Source organism: Poecilia formosa, unplaced genomic scaffold (assembly GCF_000485575.1).
Source record: "Poecilia formosa unplaced genomic scaffold, Poecilia_formosa-5.1.2 Scaffold625, whole genome shotgun sequence".
Lineage (NCBI taxonomy): Eukaryota > Metazoa > Chordata > Actinopteri > Cyprinodontiformes > Poeciliidae > Poecilia > Poecilia formosa.
In genome coordinates this window covers 174,907-198,651 of record NW_006800564.1, presented here as the reverse complement: position 1 = coordinate 198,651, position 23,745 = coordinate 174,907, and the positions used below count along the sequence as shown (strand labels likewise).

At 38.8% G+C, this 23,745-nt stretch overlaps 4 protein-coding genes across 7 annotated transcripts in view; 2 read left to right on the top strand and 2 right to left on the bottom strand.

Annotated features, from left to right (window-relative positions):
* Positions 1 to 2,497: 2,497 nt before the first annotated feature.
* On the top strand, positions 2,498 to 8,492 carry LOC107834441 (uncharacterized). The gene is made up of 2 exons (XM_016665836.1): positions 2,498 to 3,411; positions 5,146 to 8,492. The coding sequence occupies exon 2, from the start codon at positions 5,207 to 5,209 to the stop codon at positions 7,802 to 7,804; it is 2,598 nt and encodes an 865-aa protein (XP_016521322.1). The 5' UTR covers positions 2,498 to 3,411; positions 5,146 to 5,206; the 3' UTR covers positions 7,805 to 8,492.
* A 147-nt stretch (positions 8,493 to 8,639) lies between these two features.
* Positions 8,640 to 12,354, top strand: hpxb (hemopexin b). The gene is made up of 10 exons (XM_007541687.2): positions 8,640 to 8,805; positions 9,162 to 9,181; positions 9,466 to 9,561; positions 9,646 to 9,788; positions 9,869 to 10,022; positions 10,721 to 10,933; positions 11,037 to 11,129; positions 11,506 to 11,636; positions 11,722 to 11,869; positions 11,970 to 12,354. The coding sequence occupies exons 1-10, from the start codon at positions 8,738 to 8,740 to the stop codon at positions 12,194 to 12,196; spliced, it is 1,293 nt and encodes a 430-aa protein (XP_007541749.1). The 5' UTR covers positions 8,640 to 8,737; the 3' UTR covers positions 12,197 to 12,354.
* Positions 12,355 to 14,129: 1,775 nt separating this feature from the next.
* LOC103130324 (gap junction alpha-3 protein-like) lies at positions 14,130 to 22,026 on the bottom strand. Of its 2 annotated transcripts, XM_007541688.2 has the most exons (4): positions 21,239 to 22,026; positions 18,863 to 18,951; positions 18,105 to 18,664; positions 14,130 to 17,054 (listed from the first exon to the last, which is right to left on the bottom strand). In XM_007541688.2, the coding sequence occupies exons 2-4, from the start codon at positions 18,929 to 18,931 to the stop codon at positions 16,205 to 16,207; spliced, it is 1,479 nt and encodes a 492-aa protein (XP_007541750.1). In that variant the 5' UTR covers positions 18,932 to 18,951; positions 21,239 to 22,026; the 3' UTR covers positions 14,130 to 16,204. The 2 variants fall into 2 exon arrangements, with proteins under 2 accessions (XP_007541750.1, XP_016521307.1); XM_016665821.1 differs by lacking the exon at positions 21,239 to 22,026 and having other exon boundaries at positions 18,863 to 19,651.
* A 568-nt stretch (positions 22,027 to 22,594) lies between these two features.
* The window catches only part of LOC103130325 (gap junction beta-6 protein-like), a 5,106-nt gene continuing 3,955 nt past the window's right edge, over positions 22,595 to 23,745 (bottom strand). For 2 of the 3 annotated variants that reach the window (XM_016665822.1, XM_007541689.2), the window contains exons 5-7: positions 23,321 to 23,469; positions 23,027 to 23,233; positions 22,595 to 22,937 (exon numbers count right to left, since the gene is read on the bottom strand). In XM_016665822.1, the coding sequence (XP_016521308.1) occupies positions 22,934 to 22,937; positions 23,027 to 23,233; positions 23,321 to 23,469 (360 nt within the window). In that variant the 3' untranslated portion in view covers positions 22,595 to 22,933. The remainder of the gene's footprint in view (positions 22,938 to 23,026; positions 23,234 to 23,320; positions 23,470 to 23,745) is intronic. The other variant, XM_016665823.1, reaches the window with a different exon arrangement.

Sequence of the window (23,745 nt, the reverse complement as noted above, 5' to 3'; positions counted from 1 at the left end):
TTCAGTTCCTTTTTCACAGAAAGTCACGTGACTTGTATTTTCTTCAGCGTCCAGAATCAAAGTTTGATTCATTTGAATAAATATTAACAGTTCAGTTTGAGTTTACAAAGTGAAATAAAACTAGAATAAAGATAGACAACTTTCAGTATTTCTGTTTCGCTGTTATTGAAGAAGATTTGGAGCTGAGCAGCTTTTTGTTCTGCAGAAAACCAGCAGAATAAACGAGTTTAACAGGTTTTTGATTGTGGATTATGAGCGCTCCCTGCCCTCTGGTGGTGAACTATCGTAACTACAGATATTCCACTACATACTAACCAGGTCATTTGTTTAACTTAATTTGTTCTCATTTTCACCTTTCAGGTCAAATAAAATCAGCTTAAATTAATGTTGTTAAGGAGCCACTGCAGGGTTAATAAATGGAAAAGAAAATTAAGCTTACTTAGTTAAAAATCCTCACAAAAAGATTAACTGTCTGTGACCTTAAGAATCAAGGCCTGAAAAAAATATATAAACTATAAAAATGTGTGATTAAATCCAACCTGCTGAGATCAGAGCATTGAGCAGGATGTAAATACCTAATGTAAAAAAAATTAAATATAAAAGTTAAAGTTTAAAATGTTACTAGTTAATATTACTTATTTAACTGCAATCTGTTGTATAACTGAATTCATCTGTGAATAAATGTATTACATGTACAACAATATCATGGTGCAACTGCTAATGTTATTTAAATACTTTTATCTGCTTTAAATGACTAGGAACAGGAAAGTTATATGGTGGTGGTGGAAAACCTCGGCAGAATTTAATTTCATGCNCCATGTTTGCAGCCCACAGACCAAAACTAACTAGTCAGAACACCGGTGTTTTCATTGTATTACCGACCGCAGCAAAGTTGTTTTGCAAATTGGTTACTGGATATTCGCCCTCCGCGGAGTAAGAGACGTTCAGCTCAAGGTCGATCCGATTTATGAACGCCAATTTCGGCCAGTTGTTCTCTACCGATGCCTCCTGAAGCGCTCGGAGGTGCAGATACCGTAATTTTCCGAACACTCCTGTAAATAAATGCTTTGCCTTGTGACCAACTAATACAAAAACGTGGTAGTTCATGCTATTAAACGAGGCACACTATCCTCCATAGTCATACTTAATATTCAATATTTTAAATGATATTAAATGTTTTCTTCAATAGCTTCCAAATCGTGTCCCCCATTAACTCAAAATCTATGTGAAATCGTTCTACTAGACTGTATAAATCATAGACATCAATATTATATCGTATTAATGTCTATGAGGTGTACTTGCAAATTTCCCTGTTAATATGCAACGCATGCGCAGCACGGAGCACGTTTTCTTCTACTGTATTTTAATGGAGGTTGGCAACATGGCGCATTACCGCCCCCCGGCGGTTGGTAAATTTTACTCAAGTAAAAGTAAAACAGCAGCCACTCAATAAACTACTCGAGTAAGAGTAAAAGGTATTTGGTAAAAAATACTCAAGTGTTGAGTAGCTGATCAAAACATCAGTGGTTTTATATTTAAAAATGACATTATTGAATGGAGAAACTGTAAATTACATGGAAATTTTACATAATTCAGATAAATAACATAATTACAAAATAAAAGCAGGCAAAAAGAAAAAAAAATCATAATCTATTTCTTTCAGTATAAAGTTTATGAAATGTTATTATGTCTCTGTGTCTGGTAAATGTTTTATTAAAACATGCTTGATCTTAGTTCAGTGAAGTTTACCCACAGTGTGTAGAGATTCAATTTTACTCAAGTAAGAGTCAAGATACATCATTTCAATCTGTAGAGACTCACACAGAGAGAGAAACAGCAGTTAGATAATTTTATTGGACCGAAAATTTGGCGCTCGGACACCGGCGGAAGACGTGCGTGCTGAGAATCGCAGCGAGCTTGAATGATCGGCTCGAATGAAGCTCAGGTAGGTCTTCCCCCGGGCTCAGTCACTGGTGATGGAGCGGAGCTTGGAGAGAGGAGTCTTGAGGGGACCTGGAGGCTGCTGGTGGAAACGGGGAGGAGGTGGGTTGAAACACAGCTAAAGCGGGTGGATCCGTGTGCTTCGCCTTTTGAAGGAGCTCTTGCCAGTTGATTGGATCGAGGTAGAGAGGTGGTGTGTCCTGATTGGCTGGGGTGAAGGCGTGGTGATAGGTGATGCCGGAAGAGTCTTACAGGTTGAATTTTCGCCTAGGGCTTCATAATAAAATTACTTGAGTAAAAGTAAAAAGTACAGCGTAATAAAAGTACTCCAAAAACTACATTTTTTTTCAAAACGTTAGTCAAGTAAATGTGAGTAAATGTAACTGCCCACCTCAGTGTATTTCTAATTAAACTGTATATCTTACATTCTGTAAATAATTGGTTTGTTATGTTGTTAAAAATATGTGTAAAAAAGTATTTATTTTTCTTTTTTAGTATATATTTTTCATACACTAGAATTTACAGATAACATTATTTTTGTCTGTCAGAGGCAGTGGCGGAAAAAGTGGGTATGCAGCGCATGCAACGCATAGGGGCGCTGCACCAGAGGGGGCGTCAAAACCCCGTCTGCAGGGGGCAGCGCGCCGATGATGTGTTGGCATACGCTTCACCGCGCCCTTACGCTCCTTCACCTCGCACACATGTAAATGTAGCAAGTTTTACCTTTCACATGTCTTCGTCTCAGTGGGGGGCAGAAGGGGTTGAGCGAGCATATGTTTTCTACACTCCTTCACCCTGACGTACCTTCCTTCGGGAGGGGGGCGGTAGGTTATTGCACCTGAGTAACGTAGTTGCGACCCTGGTCAGAAGACATCATTGTAAAATATTAAATTGGGTGTTATGATCATTGGGTGTCTACTTTGTACTTTTACTTAAGTAGAATTATGCTTAAGCTGTATTTCAATACAGTTTTAGGTACTTTACCTACCTCTGACTACTTAGTATCAAGCATATTTAATCATATTTCTGAAATGATAACAAGAATGATGTGGCCAGTTTAGTTTTGTTGTGGAGTTTTTTGTTTGGGTTATGGTTTCGAGTTTCGATTAGCTGGTCAACAGCCTGTTTGAGACTGCATGCGACTTTCAATAAACCACTTTGTTTCCTCTGTTGTTTGTTTAACTTGCTCCTGTTTCTACCTGGTTATAACCGAGAAACTTAAAATATGATTAATTATTGATTTTTTTTTTCCAGGAGTATTGTCAAAGGTTTCTTTCATATCTGGTAAAATGGATTGACAAAATGTCAATCCATTTAGCTACTGTAATCCAACATGTCCATATACAATGACACAGAGAGGGAGGGTGAAAAGGTGAGATGGGGGTGTGGCAGAGTGGAGAGGAGGGTAGAGAAATAGACAACTACAGCTCAGACCAGAGCCAGCAGGAAACCAAGAAGCACATAACTCAGGTACGAATACCTTTAATTACAGTATTTACAAACACATAGGTGTTACTGTGTGTAAATATAATGTAAAAAATGTGACAATACATATATATTTTCTTTTATGTGTCTAACTGAAGTTGACCTGAATAGTAATTTTCAGGATTTAATTTTTTTTTGTTTGTGTAATTCCCAGTAAATAGCTTCATTGTTGAGTTTCTCTCCTGCACATTCTGAATAATCTCCTCAATTTTAAATGGTATCATATATGCTGCAGTCCCAACACCTGGATAAATTCACCTGGTAACTTAGCAACTAGAGACTCATTCAAAATTAAAAAGGGGTAACTTCAGACAACATAACTTTTCCAGTCTAGAGGTTTGACAGGGATTTGTTGTTGACAGGTAAACTGAAGTTTTTCTCACTCTGACCAACATATTTATCAATGTACTTTATTTCATTGTTCATAAAATGATTTTTTTTTCTTTTAATTGGAGCCCAAAATAATCAATAGACAGTAGGAGGTTGGATGTTTTCAAAGGTCCCTTTGTGTAACCGTGTGGCGGTAAACTGACACCTGCCTCTTTCAGCCGAGCAAAAGCCTTTTTGTTTTCCTCCAGCCTGTTAAAAGGCACCAAAATCCAGATTAGTAATATGCAAAAATATTAATACCCCTTATACTTTTTCACATTTTGTCATTGTACAAGTATTTTCTTTGTACTCTAGGTGATAGACCAACACAACATGGTGCATAACTGTGAACTGGAAGAAAAATATTTTGTTTTCAAACATATGGAAACCAAATAAGCTGGTCAGATTGATAGGATGTAAGCCAGTTTAAAATACTAACCTCCTTTTTTGGGAAACATAAAATAAAATTGGATTTATCCATGCAAAATCTGATTAAAACCCTCTATCCCTTAGTGTTGCAGTGATCAGTAGGTGGTCTGAATACCTCATTAACCTCCCAGAAACAGAACATTGGCAACCTGAGATGACATTAGTGTCCCCATGAGAAACTAAACCTTGCCCAGACAAGGTAAAGTTACAATGAAACCAAACCCATGTCCCAGTTTTAAAAACAGCCACACGTCCTTTTGAGGTTTATGTGATACACCTCAGTCAACAGGTAGGTCAGGTAGAGTTCCTGAAGAACTGAGAAAGTAATGTACAACACAACAAAGGGTGACTGTGTAGGTGAGGAGTTATGTTACTTAAACAGTCCTGTTAGCTACAAATGTTGATAAGGGTTTTCTATGTTATAGATATTTTAATGGTTTATTGGTATATAACCACACTAGTTTGGCTAAAATTACCTTAAAATAATTAAAACTGAACAAAACCAGAAAGAATAGTTAAAATGACAAAGACTCAGCCTATGTTGAGCTCCAAGGTGATCAAAGCAGAGCTACAGTTACGTCTACGTACAGTAACAATTAGAAGATGCCTATATGAATTCAAGCTTTTGGCAATAAGCCTCCTCAAAGTCCCATTGTTGGAAAGAAATGAATTGGGCTGAAGAGGAGGCCGCATACAGTTTGTCAGAAGATGGCCAAGCATTTAACTCAAATCATAGAATAGTTCAAATTCAATGAGGCATGGTGGCTCAGTCATTATGGTATAGAGATAGTCTATGTTTCAAAGGCATTTGTGTGTACAGACATAGAAACTACTTGGAGGAGTTTATGTTTTACTCCCTGCTATTAGTAAGAACAACTGTATTGCACTGTTTTAGTGTGCTGCATTTCTTTGTCTTCACAGACAAAAAACGGAGAGAAAGGTGAACCCCTTTAAAAGTGGCTTCTGAAATTTACCATTCACGATGTTAATGCGGTCTCACTCTGAGAGAAAAGCCCTCCCTGGCTTCTCAGCCTTACTGACACTCAGCACTCCAAAAGAGAGAGATGTGACCTTCTCATCTCCCGTGTACTTTACCCCACGGGACTCCATCTTTACACCACAATCTCCTACTTTATCGCCTCCTTGGGTGACAGAGGCACTTTCAACACTGGAGAAAGGAGAACAAGAACTTCAGATTCTAAGAGAGCAACAGCAAACCGAAGTGGAGGAGGTGAACCGTGAACTGGACAATGCGGTGATTGGAGCTCAGCGAGAAGAGCGACGCCTTCTTGAAAAGGTGGAGCAGGACTACAGGGAAGCCCAGCGACACCTTAGTCAAGTGAAGAGAGAAAACTCTGCAGCTGTGAGAGTTGTGCAGTCACTTGTTGATCAGCAAATTCGTAAAATTGCACAGTTGAAGGAACAGATTCAGAGATGGGGTTTTATGGCTGATGGATCAAACAAAAATCAGCTTCAAAGAGGTGTGATAGAGCTTACACAACCATGGGAAATCTCTCTAACCCTGAAAAGGGTCACTTTTCTTTCAAGCTCCCTGTATAAGACGTTAAATTTTGGGGAGATTGATATTCGTGAACAGGGTATGACCTACCACATTGGAGTCTGTGGTGGCCAGGGGCACAAATGTGCCTTGCACTCTGGTGATACAAATTTCTCAAACATAAATCCTCGTGAAATCCGAAAGGAACCCCAACCAAACAGAGGTGGGCAAAGGAGCAGTCCAGTGGAGAACATCAGGACAAAGAGTGGGAATTTTCGTGTTGTCCGGAAACTACATCTGTCAAGCTCCACAGAGAACGAGGATGAGCCTAAATCAACAAAGTCACCCGTTCAAAGACATCGTGAGGTATCAGAATCTTCACAGGATGAAGAGGTGGAATCTATCTGCTCAGACACACAAGGGCAAGATCTTTTTCTTGCTATTCCCTCTGTCTCCAGTCAAGCAGAATCAGAAGGTGATGAGTCTGATTGCAGACATAATGAAACAAAGAGACGCAACACAGTGAAAGGTAAAAGAAGGCAAAAAGCCCTTGTTATGGTCTCATGTGAAGAACTATCATGTCCTCTGGGAGAAAGTGATGACAAAAGAAGCACTGCGGCAACATTTTCAAAGGCTAGATGCAAGGGTTCAGTCTCCAGACACAATCTTGTAGAAGCTTCTACAAAACATCTTGCTCTTTCACAACAAAGCCTTTCAAAGAAGAACACCTTCAACGAAACAGCAGTGGACAGCGGAAGTCCTTCATCCCCAGTTGATAGTGAAGATTCCTGCCACAGATACACTGTAGATACTCTATGGGACGGATCTCTTAAGCAGGACCACTGCTGCTCAATCTCCACCACTGACCTTTCTAGAAAGGAACACCTTTTGATGAACGATGACAAGACTGAGTGCAAAAAACTAAGAAGAGTCAATAGAATGCGTCTCACCTCAGAACCTTCAGCATTTGAACAATGCCAAGGAAACTTCACAGAGTCTAACAAGAACATCACCACCCCTAAAAGACAATCAAGATCTCAAACTCGGGGTACGCATAGTTTAAGTGTAAACCGTGTTGGTAGATCTCTTTCCATGTCAGCCATCGATGGTGATAAAATAAATCAAGACAGGGACTTGATATTATGCAGCAAGGACAACAAAGACGAAGCTGAAATACCTTTTAGGGAATCGGAGGAAGGCATTGGTTTAGCTGCCTTGGACTCAGCTCATCTGGTCAAACAGTTTGGTAAACAAGGATCAGGCAGAACTGACTTCAATCTGCCAAGTGGTGTCCATGCAACTGCCAGAGGGCAGCTCTTTGTGGTGGATTGTGGTAATGCCCGAATCCAAGTGACAGATCTCCAGAAGAACATTGTGCAGCAAGTCTCTCCTTCAGGATCAGATAGGTCTTCCCGCATTTGCAACTATTTTGATGTGGCTGTAAATTCAAAAGGCCTCATTGCCCTGACCTGTGCCGCTGAACGGGCATTGTTGGTGTTCAGCCGCCATGGACGCCTTCTGCAAACATTTGGTGGCACTATGACTGGTTCCACAAATGAAGAGCTGGATGCTCCAAGAGGGGTCACTGTTACATGTCAAGATGAATTTATAGTTGCTGACATCAAGCGTGGCACCTTAACTGCTTTAAAGTTGGACCCCAAAACTGGGGCAAGGTTAGAACGTACAGTTGTAACCGGGTATCACCGACCTTATTTGGTAGCAGCCTGTCTCACCACTGGCCTTATGGCAGTGTCAGAAAGAGGCAATGAAACTGGTCGTGTTCCATGCATTCGAGTCCTGGAACCCGGCTGGAACACTATCAGAATCCTTGGGGTGTGCTCTGGCCTGGGTCCCGTCCTGACCTGCCCCTGGGGCCTTTGTATAGACCATGATGGGGACGTCTTAGTGGCAGACTGGGGGAAGCAACACCACCATGTACTCATCTACCCATCGAAAGGTGTGGGCTGGCCTCTTGTGACAGACAACCTCAATAGCCCACGGGGGCTGGCGCTTCTCCCTGACGGCCATATGGTTGTATCAGACAGCATGAATCACTGCATTAAGATCTATCGCTACAAATGAACTGCAGAAGGTGGACATTTTTTAAAAATATATGTCACACAGACTGGTGATGATGGTTAAATCTGTGGGCTGCTGAATTTGTCTCTTCATTATTTGGTTGTTCAACCAACAAAATGTCTCCCAAAAACCTTGCATGTACCAGAAAGGAGGACATTAAATACCAGTGTTGACAACTGTAGGTTTAAAGTTGAGCTCTCTGAATATTTCTTTAAAACATACTTTACTCCAAGGAAACTAACCAGATTTAGAATGTGAAGTACCAGACTGGTTTGTTTACAAAAGAACAATGGTTTCTTATTTTAAGTTGAATTAATGCTCTAATGGTAATCCTTTTTGATTAAGCTGTAAACATTACAACAGGGTACAAGCAATACTAAAGGAATGCATCTTTCTCTTTTTTTTCTTAAGATTAACTATAAAGTAAAGATGATTTTTATGTAGTTTCAATTTTAATGTAAAGTAATAAACATTATTAAAATGGTTTTAAGCGTCTGTGTTTGTTAATTATTTTGATAATCAGACTATAAAGTCATTTTACTGACATCTCCTATTAGCTTCTTCATGTCCCAAATCTTGACTTGACCAGTGTGGAAAAAGTCTGTAAAATATTAACTAAGCTGATCAGTTAGTTTCTTTGCCAGTTGCATGAAATTGTCACTAGAATACATTACTACATGTATTCTCAAAAACTTGCAAAAGAACATGAGAACAATAATGCCTGACCGTAAAAATCTAATTATGCAACAACAAAACTTCCACCTCTGTATCTGTGCAAGCAAACACACAATGCAAGCTAAGAGTTTCCTAACTGGTCCACACACACCCACACACACACATCCATTATAAAAGCACAGGCTCACCTCTTGCTCAGTTACACTTCCCAGCTCTGTTCCAGCGTGAGGAGCCACATCTGAGGACATCAGCACAGCAAACATGGAGCCGGTGATCACCAGAACCCTGATTCTGCTGGTGCTGGTCACCATTTCCACCACAGCGCCGCTGTAAGTACTGATACATCCCACTGGTTGGTACCACTGTTGAAATTACAGTCGTAAAGGTAATCTAATATTTTAAAGCTTAAACGTAACATGAGGTGAGTTTTTTATGTTTGTTTTCTTCAAATGTCATGACAAATCCAAGACATGCTCTTATTTATTTTTATAAATATACTAAATTTCTCAATTGGGAAGAAGAAACATCAATTTGTTATGCAACTCTGTTTGATGGTTCACAAAGTTCAGCAGCCGGATCAATAAAATAAGCTGGTCTCATTGATCGGCTGCTGACTCATCGTTTAGTAACGTTGTGTAATGTTGGACTGGAGAACAAAATGTAATTTCATTTCTGTCGTTCACAGACAAGACGCCGCAGTAGAAGGTGAGTCCTTCTGGTCTTAGTTAACAGTATTTCACATTTTATCACTCTACCACCAAATACTTCAATGTATTTCTTTGGCGTAAGTTACTCCAGGCGGATGAAATACGGATGAAGTACAAAATTAACTCAGAAAGGCTGAATACTATCACCTCACTTTTGGGATTATTATCTGTAAAAATGTTTATTTTGTGGTGGTTCATCACGGTAAATCCAAAGGAAATACATTGAGGTATTTTTGGCTGAAATGTTACAAATTTAAAATGCCAGTATTGTCTGTAATCCAGATGGAGGCACAAGCCCTGCTGCTCCAGACAGATGTGCTGGTGTTGAGTTCGACGCCATCACTCCTAATGAAAAAGGAAACACTTTCTTCTTCAAAGGTGTGGGAAACTTCTAAACCCAAAAATCTGCATTTTAATGTTGTTTTTACCCTGTAATTTATGTCAAAATGTTTTTCTTCTCAGGCAATCACGTGTGGAATGGCTTCACTGGTCCAGCTCAGCTCTCCAGTTTGCACTTTAAGGAACTGAATGGTCCCATCAACGCCGCTTTCCGCATGCACAACACCGAAAACCCAGACGACCACGATCACATCTACCTTTTCCAGGTAACAATAAATTAATCTGTGACGGAACAATAGGGACGTGTGATGTGGTGTCTTATAACGAGCTCTGACTTGACCTCCAGGATGACAAAGTGTACAGTTACTTCAACCAAACTCTGGAGGAAGGGTATCCAAAACAAATCCAGGAGGATTTTCCTGGAGTTCCAACTCACCTGGACGCTGCAGTGGAGTGTCCCAAAGGAGAGTGCATGGCTGATTCGGTTCTGTTCTTTAAAGGTTTGTTGGCCTAAAATATTTATCTCACGAAGACAATCTGAAGTTATGAAAATAATAGAGAGAAAAACAAAAGTTTAAGAAAAACAAAAGTTTATTAGGGACATTGTAGATAGAAAATAAAAGGAGTAAATTTCTGCCAAAAACCGCAGAAATCTTTAGAGTAATTTTAGACATTTTCTAGGAAAAACAAAGAACATTTCTGAGTATGAAAAGCAAAATTTTGCAAGAAAAAATTAAGAAATTTTTAGATTAATTTCAGAAATTTTCTACTTAAAAATATGGATTACTGAGTTTGAAAAATCATAAATTTGGTAAAAAAAAAAAAAATAAAATAAAAATAAATAAATAAATCAGAAAATTTTAGATTCATTTCAGAAATTTACTAGAAAATACTTGGAAATTTTTCAGTTTCAGTTTCTCAGTAGAAAATGTTTTATTATTGGACATTTTTGAAGTTTCAGACGTCTAAAATTTTCTACTTTTTATTTAGAAACTTTCTGAGAATTATCTAAAAAAAATTCTGAGTCCTCTTCTCACAAATTTTTGACTTTTGGAGCTCAGAAATGTCCTTGTTTTTGCTAGAAAATTTCTGAATTTTTTTGTCAGAAATTTGCTCCTTTTTCCCATCTACAATTGCTCTAAATACGTTGTTGTACAGAAAACTGTTGATTAAAAAAGTTAAAAATCTGCCCCCACAGGCCAGGATGTGCATGTTTATGATATTGCCACAAAAGCAGTGAAGACCAAGACATGGTCCCACCTGCCGTCCTGCACGTCGGCTTTCCGCTGGCTTGAGCACTACTACTGTTTCCACGGACAGAACTTCACCCGCTTCCACCCCGTCTCAGGAGAGGTGACCGGCGCCTACCCCAAGGACGCCCGGCATTACTTCATGACCTGCCCCAACTTTGGTCAGTTCTTTAAGGATTAATGTCACCACTTTCATTGTTTGGTGAAAGGAATAACAGTGGATTTTATGGCTTTGTTTGTTCTTGATTTCGTGTATGACTGCAGGACACGGAGGAGATCGGAAACCCCTTAAATGCAGCGACGTCAAACTGAACGCAGCCACCACAGACGATGGAGGCAGGACCTATTTCTTTGCAGGTAACACAAGAATGGCACTGAAAGCTAAAGATTCATAGTATAACAATGCAAAATATTACATGCATGTCATATGAAACAAAACGATAGAAGCAGAAGAAGTGTAGATCAGAAAGTCTTAAACTTAGCACTTTATCTTGTCTTGCCCAAAAAATGTCTTGTTATAAGTGAATTAATCTGCCAATGGAACTGGTACTTTTGTTAATCAATATTAAGGAATCATTGACTTAAAACAAGCTGTATATCTTGCTGAAAAGTCACCCGTAAGTTAGTTTTCTCTTATTTCAAGGGTACTAAGATATTTGCACTAGAAACTAGACCAAAAACACTTGGTAAGATTTAGTGTTTTTGCTGAAATAAAAGTGTTGAATCTCTCTAGGTCCGATCTACATGCGTGTTGACACACACCGTGACGGATTTCATGCCTTCCCAATAACCAGAGCCTGGAGGGAGGTGAACGATGGAGTTGATGCCGTTTTCTCTTATGACAGCAAAATATACTTGATTAAGGTAGCTTCATCCTCTAGATTCTTTAATGAATTCAAAATGGGTAAAATATGAAATAAATGGCGCTTATTTCTCCAAACATTTGCAGGGCGATCAGGTTTACATCTACAAAGCAGACGCTCACTTCACCTTGATCGAAGGCTACCCTAAAACTGTCAAGGAGGAGCTGGGCATTGAGGGAACTGTGGATGCCGCGTTTGTATGCCCAAATGAAAACATTGCTCACATAATTCAAGGTAAGATGTCTAAATATTTATTTCTAATGACATGTTTTGAATTATGATGAGACAGAAGACTCAGGGATTAATTAATATCTCAACAAACATCCTCCAACAGGGAACAGCATGCGTGATGTTGACCTCACCGCCACACCCAGGGTTATTAGCCAAAACTTTCCATTGCCGTTGTCTGACATAGACGCCGGTCTGTGCGGTGATGACGGGATAAGGCTATTTAAAGGCTCGCAGTTTTACTACTATGAAAGCCCCAGGATACTGGCGATGGGCAGGATCGCGCCAGTGGCCTCGGACATCACCTCAGCGCTGATGGGATGTGAGGATTAGGGAGGAGAGAGGAGATATCTCTGAGAAATGGCAAAGAAATGATCTCTAACTCAAACATAACTACCTAGACAATTTATCATCTGCAACTTTGGACAAGCCTTGTGTCATGCAGTCAAGTTTGTATTTTGTTTGGAGAATAAAAAGCAAAAAGAAAACCACTTTAGTCTGTTCTTTTTGTTATCAATGCACAGTTTGTCCACTAGAGGACCCACTGTCCACGTCACGCAGGCTGGGAAAGCATTTCAATATTTCCCAGGTTTGGAAAAAGACCATTGAGAATTAAATACATTTGTGGTTCTCCAGAAAAGTCATTCTATAATGACTATGATACAATGATATCTTAATTTAGACAGCATGGAAAAAACTGTTCAAACGTCCAGCTGGTGCATGCGTCCAGTGTTTAGAGGACTATCACAAAGCTTAAATACTAAATGTAGAGTTTAGACCCAACAGATATAAATTTTCATTATTTTAAGGCATAAATAAATCACTTCAAAAACCTTTACAAGGAGATTGTAGTTAAGCTTCTGTTGAAGTGAGGATAAATGTTGGCCCTGCTCTTCCCCCACTAAACAGACCTGAAATATCTGCATTTATTTTTGATAATACCAAATAACATTGGTAAAAACTGGCTCACTATTTCGACTTACAGGGTTTTACAAACTGCCTGTGTCCATATTGGAGCATATGGACCCATACTCTTCAGTATGGGTCAGGGAAGCTATAATCGGCATTCAAGGCCTTTTCACGCCCTGGAGAGGTCTTTGTTCACTCAAAATCCCTGGGACATAAAGGAAGCGCTGGCCTCAGCACAGATTCAGAGTCCAGACAGTGAGGACTCACATGAAAACGAGTCCCAAATGGCAGACATTACAAACTATTATCATTATAAACCCAGAAATATTATATATTACAACCAGTTAGAAGTTGATATGTCACTTAGCTTAATTACTTTATATTTAATTATCAACAATTTGCATACATGTCAACCTATTGAATATTTGTTAATTTGAATCATGCTTTAGCAGTTAAATACTGTTGATTTTTATTTGTCCAATTGTTGACTTACTATAATTAACACATTCTGGACCGTTCTTATCGGCTATAGACTAAATTAATTTTATTTGTTAGAAACCACAAACCTTTAATGTACTGGTTAAAAGTTTCTAAAAATAGATTTAGCATTGGGTGCTACACATTTTCAACAACGGAGAAGTTAAAATAGCATCGGTTCCACTCTAGCTAGCTGTTAGCTTTAGCCTAGCTGTTAGCTTCTTCGATCTTTATGGATAAAGAGAATAGCTAGCCACGGCGGAAACTACTGATATTCAGAGTTATTTAAAGCAGAAGAGAAACCGACATAAAAGTTAGGAGACGTTAGCGTCTTACCTGAAGGAAACAACTTTTGTTAGCATCTTTATCAAGGATAAACCCAGTTTAGATGATGGTGTTAGATAAAATTAAATGCTGGTCTAAATGGGACCAAGATGAAAACCAACTTCTACCATTTTGAAACAACTCCAATCTCAAAGTTTATACTAAACAGTTTAATGGCCTTTAAGTTTAAGTTTGCAAAGTAAACTCACTGATTATTGAGAGGAAATAATTCCTGCCATAGATTCACTGTAATTAGCGATTCAATGCAAACGTGATGACAGTTTAAAGGTTCATAAAACAGTGTTGTCATTAACATCTATGATGTTTTTATGCTAGAGTTAGTGTAGCAAAACCTTCAAACAGTCTGGCTATGAATTTATCTTATTCCAGAATATTAATGTTCAACTATATTTTGCTAAATTTAATCTTACTATATTTCTGTGCTCAATGTTATTAGTTTTTATAATATGGAATTTTGAAAATTATCATAAATAACATTTTGAGTGGGGTAGTTTTATTCTATTTATTTAAAAATAAAGCAGCAAAACAAAAAACAAACAATAGCTACAGTACAAAAAATTTATTCAGAAAAAGCTCTGTCAGTATTTGAGGTAAATGAACATTTACATCAACATGATTGCTAAGAAAATGTTCAGTCGAAAAGCACTTTGCTTTAAAAGACAAGGCACGTTTCAATCTGGTTGTTAACGAGTGATGTTTCTTGAAAACAAGCAAGACAACCTACAAGTCAGAGAACTAAAGCATTTTCCAAATCTTTTTATCTGAATATGGTTAAAGGCACATCTACAGTTTAAGAGCTAAAGGTTAGAGGAAATATCAGCCACTGTGGTTTCATATATTGTCCATTCCCGAAATTATTATTTTTCAATTACCATAAATAAACAACTCAACATAGAAAACTCCATCTATTCTATTTTCAGAACTTTATAGCTATTTAAATCTTAATTTACATAATATTACAGGTTAAAATGGAACATTTCACCAAAAGAAATAAGCAAAATAAACTTTGCACACATAATAATTACAACTCCTTTAACACTTGTTTTTTGCTATTGTTTTTTTTTTCTTTTTAGAAAATAACTAAAATATTTTCATTCTTTGGTGAAACTCAGAATTGCACCAGAGATGAGCTTTTCCAAAATATAGTTGCCATACATCAAAGCACAATTTGTCATTATATATTTACATATTTATAAACTTTATATAGTTTAACCCTGATGTAACTGCATAGATTTTATTTTATAGACATTAAAAACAAAATTAAAGCACCTGAACAGACACGCCCATACACATGCACAGCCTGAATGACTTTGTCTCAGGGTGGGATTATAATCCCTCTCTTCATTGAAACTGCAGGCTGCATAATAGCAAAACATAAATACAAAAAAGACCAAAAGACTGATATTCTCTGTCATCAAGAAAAAAATAGAAATAAAAGTGCAAACCTCTTCTTTTATATCATTTAAAAAGTATTGCTGCTCCCAAGATCCAAAGCTTGCTAGTTAGCTCAGTTAATTCTCAGCATTAGGAACATAATGCACTTGAGTTTGTGCTAGTCCTGTGTTTACTTAGGACATCTGTTAGCATATTTAGAGGCATATAATGTCATTTCAGCAGCATCAAATTATATTTGACAAATAAGATTGGTGTTTGACTATTAACACCTAAAACTATCTCTTGGCTAGCTTATCTTAAATGCTGAAAGCCATGAATAAGCTTATATGAATAAGTTATAGCTAACTTTTAAAGCAATGCATAATAAGAGGAGAAGAACATGAACTGGGTTGATATCTAACAGAAGAGTTAGATTTAAAGATCAACACATTTAACATGTTTTGTTATTAACTACAAAACTAGAATCATGCTAACTTAGCTTAGCATAAATGCTAAAAATGGGTTAAATAAGCTGGCTGGGATATTGTTAAATATCAAAACAGTATTTAGAGATCCAAGTGATTGAAACAATCCTTCTGAGAGTTAGATTGAAAGGCCAATACATTTGGTTATTGATTACAAAAAGAGACTAGAGACTAGCTTAGCCTAACATAAATGCTAAATGTAGGTATAAGGTTGTTCACTAGTTAACACAACCAGGATGTAAAGTAGTTGAGTTAATCTCTAAGTGGAATTTAGACTGAAATATCAACCCAATTTGCATGCTTAGCTATTTTCTACAAAAATAAATAGACACATGGCCAACTTATCTTAGCATGAATGCTAAGAATGGTAATCGAGTTGAATCATATGAAACTGGAGTTTGCTGCTCATAATTATTTAATGTGGTACAGTGTATTGAGATATCTACTGGCAGTAAAGCAGAGATGCTCAATCCTACTAACTGTGAAACCATCTAATGAAAATTTAACAACTATTATTCAAGTATATGCTATGCTAGTTAGCACCATATCTCTATAGTATTACATAGACACCAGAACAGTATTAAAGCTCCAATCTTACTCTCATCTCTTGTGTTTCTTTCATGATACCCCTTGCTTCTTGATATGAACTAGTCTTAAATTGTGGCACATACTGTGGTTTGGTTTTATGGGCATACGGGTAAAAGAAAAGCACATGTGCATAATTTTATAAATGTGACTGTCTACATTTTAGCTATACAGAAAGATCATCAGGGCGAGCTCGAGCACCACAGGTCTTGTTTACCATACTGGGACTCCTTAAATCTGTCCCGACAGCAGAGGGAGGCTGATGCATCTCCGCCCTGGTTATCACTGTGAAATCATCACGTGGTTCTATGCTAGGTGATGTGGTGACAGTGTCTTCTGGATCCACTGCTGTCTCCTCCGGCGCGAGCAGAGAGAGAGGTGTATTTCGAGGAAGAGTTGGAAATGTGGAGCGTTGCTTCTCTTCCAGACATGTCGTCTCCTCCTGAGAGGAGGAGGAGGAGGAGGAGGTAGAGGGCAATGGAGATGGAAGAGGATATGTGGGGGAATTTTCCTCATTGAGATTCTGAAGCTCCAAAACCATGTTTCTATAATTCTGCTGCATTTCTGCAAGGTGTCCACGGTCGTCTTCACTCTCACCATAGACAGAAGCAGGCAGCGACTCCATCAGGAAGTTCTCTTGGTGGCTAGCAGCACTGCCCACATTAAGTCCTTCAGACACTGGTATTGTAGCCATGTTAGTGTTTAAGGAGATCACTGTGTGGGAGGTTCCGGTTGGACTGTAAGTACCTCCTCTCATTGCTTCACCTCTCACCACACACACATTAGAAGACACTGGCAAACACTGGAGCCCTGTTGGAGAGGTCTGTTCAGGAATCGTCTCTGCGTCTCCAGGCTCATTAACGCCTATCAGTGACAGACTGTCAGGAGCAAAATCCTTCGTGACCCCGTGCTTAACTTTCTTCCAGCCCAGGTGGTAGATCTCAAGTAGGTTGAGGACCAAGGAGACACATGCTACCACTAGCATGAAAATGATGAAGATGGTCTTTTCAGTAGGCCTAATACGACAAACAAAAATATAGGAAAAGAAAGAAAAACAAGAAAAAGTAGACTTTGTTCAATTGGAGAGCAACATTGTCAGCTCCTGCAGTTGTCTTTGCACTGCACAATGTCAAACAAACCAAATCCTTTGAGAAACCTGTTCTCCTCCTCGCCTGTGGTGGCGCTGAGAACCATGTCCTCAGATTTAGTGGAGCTGGTTCACACTTGGCTTTGAACTGCTCCATTACATACTGGGGGTCATGCACTGAGTCCCCACAAAACAACATCATTTGCAAAAACAAACTATGAGACCCCTAGCTTCTTGAACACCCTCCTGTCCAAGACTACACATTGAGATCCTGTCCAGGTACACCACAAAAAGGAAACGCGACAAGAGAAGACCCCTGGTGAAACTTAACACACAGTGGAAACAAGCTAGACTTTGTATTTTAAATGTAGACACAACTCTTGATTTTTTTAATTGTCCAATCAAGGGTAACCCTTAAAAGCATCTCTCACCCAATACTTCCCCTATTTCTGAACACTCGCATGTACTGCACAACCTAACTCCAATGATCTCCTCAGCAGATCTGCAAGGGTAAAAATCTGGTCCGTTATTCCAAAGCAATGCCCCTATCAAATTTAAGGTTTTACAATCAGTCAATTGTCCTTTTCAACAGCCTAGAGGAAGCTTTCTTAAGGAAGCTCTCCATGTTGTTGGACCAGTTGGCATTATAGAAAATTGGGACCACAATCCTGGGTGCCACTCCCCAGCTGTTACCATGTCCTTCTGGTGGCATTGAAAAGTTGTTTCAACTATGACAGGAACCTGATAACCGTGACCCTGACCCAGAGTACATCTGGACAGAGGACATTGTGACTGGATTAAGAAGATCCTCAAACTCTTCTATCCACTGCAGTTATGATATATGGTGAATATATATGTACTTGGTAATCTTAATTGGCATAAAATAGGAAAACCTGAATCTGATTTACTGTAAGACAGTGAGAAAAAGGTTATGTGTCTTCAGATGTATATAGAAACCAAAAATATAAAACTTTCTAACCTGGAGATGAAGCAGTCCACAGTGTTGGGGCAGGGCCAGCGGCCACATTTATAAAGTGGCCTCAGGTGGAAGCCATAGAGAAAGTATTGCCCCAAGATGAAGCCCACCTCGAACAGAGTCTTGAAGATGATGTTGAAGATATATGTCCTCAATAAAGCTCCGCGGATACGGATCTTCCCATGTTCATCCCGTATTGGCGGTTTCTCCTTTCTACCACCTCCTGCTCCTCCGTCACCGACTCCATTGTGATAGAAAGGATCGTGGTCCTCCTGATGTCGTCCAGATTTTCGGAGGTCTTCTTCCCTCTCTCTTCTCTTCTCTTCCATGCGCACAATGTGCAGCACATGGCCAAGATAGATGAGAGTGGGCGTAGAAACAAAGATGATCTGCAGCACCCAAAAACGGATATGGGAGATGGGGAAGGCCTCATCATAGCAGACATTCTCACAACCTGGCTGCTGGGTGTTACAGGTGAAGTCAGACTGTTCATCACCCCAAACTTCTTCAGCGGCTGCGCCAAGAACCAAGATACGGAAAATGAATAGGACAGTAAGCCAAACCTGAAAAGGGAAGATGAAACAATTACAAAACACCGGTTAGCTAAAGATTTCTGAGGCACTTCTGCCTTGGGAATGACATTTTGTCATTCATGAAGCGTGTCTCCTTTTTTGGAGTTAGAGATCTACTTATCATGGCCACATTAGGAAATGGCAAAGAAAAATAAAAGATGTGAATTAGGGATGTTAATGCATAGTTACCTTTCCAATCACAGTGGAGTGTTCTTGAGCATTCTCCAACAGACGCCCTAGAAAGCTCCAGTCACCCATTCTTCCCTTGATTTTTTACCCTGGAAGACGATAAAAAACTGATGATCATCACTACAAGTACTCGCAATAAGCTACAAGAAGGCTGCACAACACCTTTTGGCCAAAATAACCAACTAGAATTCTCCAGGTCTTTAAGCCAGAGGATATATTTCTGTGTCTTTTCTGCATCTATTTGACCTATTCTCTTTGCACTACTGTGACACTAAAGTATTTATCATGATTATCAGCATGTTGAAACAGTATTTTTGCTTGAAATGCCCCTCCATGACTGTTTGTGTGGACTGACTGGTGAGAGGACAATGTGGGAATGAGTGGATGACAGGTTGTCCCTGTTGAATGCTGGACTCATCACATCCCAGAAATGCTGAGGGGAGCAAATGTTTTCCTGGGATTTACTGATATGAATGAAAACAAACTTACAAGTAATGTAAGTGAAATGACTGCATGACCTCATTTAGTCCTATTTTTACATGTTAAAATGGCCCAGTCAAAGTACAGAGGACTTTGGGCGGAGAGTCTCTGACCTTTAGTCATGAAGGAAAGGAGAATGGAAAAAATACCTAAAAGTTACTCATGGTGAAAGCGTTATGCAAACATCAGTTTTCTGTGACTAAAGTCAGTCAGATCAAAGCTACTGAAGCTAACCAGGAACATACACTGTAAAAACACTAAATATTACCAAGTATTTTTGGTCTCGTTTCTGATACCAATATCTTATTACACTTGAAACAAGACAAAACTAATTTAGAAGGAACTTTTCAGCAAGAAATAGGAGCTTATATGAAGTCAATAAATCCTGATTATTGATTAAAAAATACTAGCTTCACTGGCACTGCACCGTTACCTAGCAATCCCCGGTCGTCACCTAGCAAGCGGTGGTTGTCACCTAGCAACCCAGTTCTAGTTCCGTATGGAAAAATGTCTTTTATCTGCCAGTGGAAACAGTACTTTTTATCAATATTAATAAGGAATTGTTGACTCCAATTAAGCTCCTGTAAAGTTACTTGTAAGTTGGTTTTGTCAAAGTGTACTAAAATATTTGCACTATAGAAACTCGACCAAACACTCTTGCCTGGGCCACCAGTCTGACAGCAGAGTGTGTAGATGTACATTATGTGTTGACGTGATGAAATACCACGGGTCAGGACAGACAATAGAGAAGCTGCCAGATGGATATTGTCCAGGCTGGTGCATGCTTTTGATGGATCAGGGCTCTTTGTCCTCAAACGTCCCAAACAGTTAACTCTTAGATCACCGACCGAAACCCAAAGTACTCACCATGAAAGCTGCAGCTGCCACTTATCAGACAATTAGCTTCTTACTGTATGTATTCACACACTGCAGTTTGATGAAATCAAGGGATTAAATCTATATACAGACTCAACAGATTATAGTAGTATACAAATATACAAGTAAAGTAAACAAAAACAATGTATAGATCTCGCACTTTTGGCCAAAAACATGCACTTTGCAAACACAAAAATGCATAATTAGTATCTAGGAAAGAAAAGATTTAAAGAAATTTAAAAAGTACATATGTTGGCGTTCCCACAGCATTAAGCTGCCACAGCTTTACCAATCAGGAAATAATAAGTCACACAAAAGAGAGGAGAAATCTGTGCTAAGGAAAAGCTTGTGATAACAAGCAATAAATCAATTAATCACATGATAAATTAAAACAAGTTGAATAATTTCGATTTGCATGATTTATTGTTTATTTTTCAATCAGAAACTGGATGATAAAAGTCTTTTTTGAAAGACCATTTTGTTTACAGAGACTTAATAATTAATTTTATTTGCTATTTCTATTGTTTTGTTAGTTTATTTTGCATTTTTAAAAATGTATTCCAGTTCCAGAGGCAAATGTTTATTACAATTTAAAGTGTATTGACCTTTGCATGTGTTCTTGCATTGTTATGCAATTAACATTATATTATTTGAAAATAGTGTCAAAAATTACAATAACATCATTTATTGCAATAACTTCTGGGACAATTTATTGTCCAGTAAATTTGTTATTGTGATTTTTTTTTTGGTCTGTTAAAAGTTTGCAGACGCAGTTTAACAAAAAGAAAAACTTCCAGTCAAGTTTTCAAGGCAAAACATAACATTTTACTTGATTATTTCCTATTAATTAATTGAAACCAAATGAATAACTCTGCGCTATTAAGTATGAGAAGCTTCCTGTTTCCAAAAGGAAATGAACGCAGCATGAGAGGATTAGATAATCCAGCAGGAGGAAGGATGATAATCCCTCCTCTTCCCTCCCACTTCAGACTACCATCACTCCAGCATCCGCCGGCTTACCGCTCCCTCCCGGCGGCGGGCTTCTCCTCTCTTCCCGTCCCTTCTTCCTCTTCGTTTTTCTTCGTTATTTTAGTCCCACGGGCACGAGTGGGCTCGAAACACGAGGAGAGGGAGAGAGAAAGATGGAGATGGAGAAGTTTTCTTTTTTTTTTTTTTTTTTCCTTTTGGAAGACACGCGGAACTACTTTTGGTGTTTCGAAAATTAAAAAATAAAAAAGTTGGGTGCGTGTGGAAGCCGTCCCGCGAAGCGCAGCGGCTGCGTCCCGCGTGGCCAAGGCCCTCCGCCACTGTTGCACACTTTGGTGTCCCCGTGCCTGGGGCGCACGAGGGGGGCGGCGGGTGGTCGGTGCTTGCGCGCGCGCATTAATGTTGAAGAGGCCACTCAGACGTCACGTTCCTCCAAAACCAACAAGCGCGAGAAAAGAACGAATAAAATGAGCATTGAGGCAAGGCCGACCAAAGCCTTTTTGGGGCAGTGGGCAAATTTTCATTTAGGGCCCCCCTCACCAGTATGTAAATACCCAGAGTTGGGTTGTAACTAGTTACATTTACTCAGTTGTATTTACTTGAATAATGTTTCTGAAAAGATTTACTCTTAGGAGTATTTTTACTTTGCTGTACTTTTTACATTTACTTGAGTAATTTTATTATGAAGTATTTCTACTCTAACTGGAGTAAAATTTATGGATTGGAGAACAAATGTGTTTCAAGTAAAAATTCACCAGACAGACTCACACCAGCAGTTTTTGTTAAAGTTTCATAAGCTTTTTATTTAAAGAAACAGTTTTCTTTTGCCTGATTTTGTTTTGTTATTTTTTGCTTCTTTCATGAATTATTGTCATTTGGTTCTTAAAACACCAAAATTCCCACTTAACTATATTTTGGTCCTTCTGATTATATAATTTTTAAATATTCAATGATTGATAATTTGATCAGTTACTCAGTACTTTAGTATACTTTTTACCAAATACGTTTTTACTCTTCAGTAATTTCTTGGATGGCTGTTTTTTACTTTTACATGAGTAAAAATATGTTGACGTAATGTTACTCTTACTTGAGTACAATTTTTGGGTAGTCTGGCCACTCCGGTCAGCACCAGATGTGTCATCATTCCTACTCAACGTGTGTAATATACCTGCTATCATTAGTGTCATTTGTAATTAGCTTACATAATGACACAATGGTACTAATTTTAACTTACACAAGAAGTAAACAAGGAAAAAATTAGATTTTGAAAGGCAGAGAGATGTAAGTGTGCCATATTATTTAACTATTTTAAAATAACATCAACTGATAAACACTAAATTTACAGTAAACAATTTGACATAATACCAACATTTTAAGATCCAGCCCAACTGGTTATGCAAAAAGATTTAGTTGTCAGGATTCTGACAATCTGACAGTCTGCCCCAGTGCAGTTTTATTGTTGCCCAGTAGATGGCCCAAAGGCTCCACAATGGTATAAAAACAATTGGCATTCAAGATGTGCATAAAAATTCATTGTTGACATCCGTCACCATTTCTGGGGTCACAGAAGTGATTTATCTGCAATTAAAACTGCTCTTAAAAGTCTTTGCTATGTGATGCATCTTCATCCTAGAGCAGATGGTTTGTTCAGACCCAAATCTGTCTCTTGAATTGCAGATTTCGCCCTCTGCCCTCAAAGTTTCATTGAAAGCAAGGTGTTTTCAGTGGTTAGCTGAAAAATCAAAGACACAGAAAGGTAATGTGAAACTGCAAACCTATTAAATCAAATTAATCTCCTGGTCGTCTGATGAACACTTCTACCTGTTGAGAGCCTTGGCGACCAAATATGCAAGTTCAGCCAAATTAAGGACCATGCAGATAGAAGAGGCAGTAGCCATGAAAATGGTGAAGATGGTTTTCTCCGTGGGCCGTGAGACAAAGCAGTCCACCAGGTTGGGGCATGGCCACTGATCGCACTGCACAAGGCGTGGCATCTGGAAACCGTCGTACACAACGTACAGGGCGTACCTGGCGATACAAGTACATACAGTGTGTGTTCTCACACCAAACCAGTCTGATTATGGACAGAGGGAAAAGTTGAATCCCATGTCTTACATGAATCCACCTTCAAACATCATCTTAAACACCAGGCTGCAGAGGTATGTCCACCAGAGGGCGCCAGCTATTGGGAGTCTCCTCTTTTTTAGCGTCTCCAGCTCTTCTTCTTGCCCCTTATTGTTGAGTACGCTCGCCCGTCCAGAACTCTGACGCACAGTAATGGCCGCCCATGGGAAAAATAAACATACAATACCTTCTGAGATTAACGCAGACGTGAAGAGATGAGTGTGAAAAATGCAGCAGCATAAAATCACATAAAACTTAGGCAAAGTTCAGTGCCTTGTTTCCCATTTAGCTATAGTACAAAAACTTCCAGTTATTTCTTTGGGTTAGCCAGGCGTGATCTTGATGGTGTACTGCATAACCAAATTTGGTTATGACTTCCTTTATATTTTTACTTAAAATGCCCTGGCATGATTTCT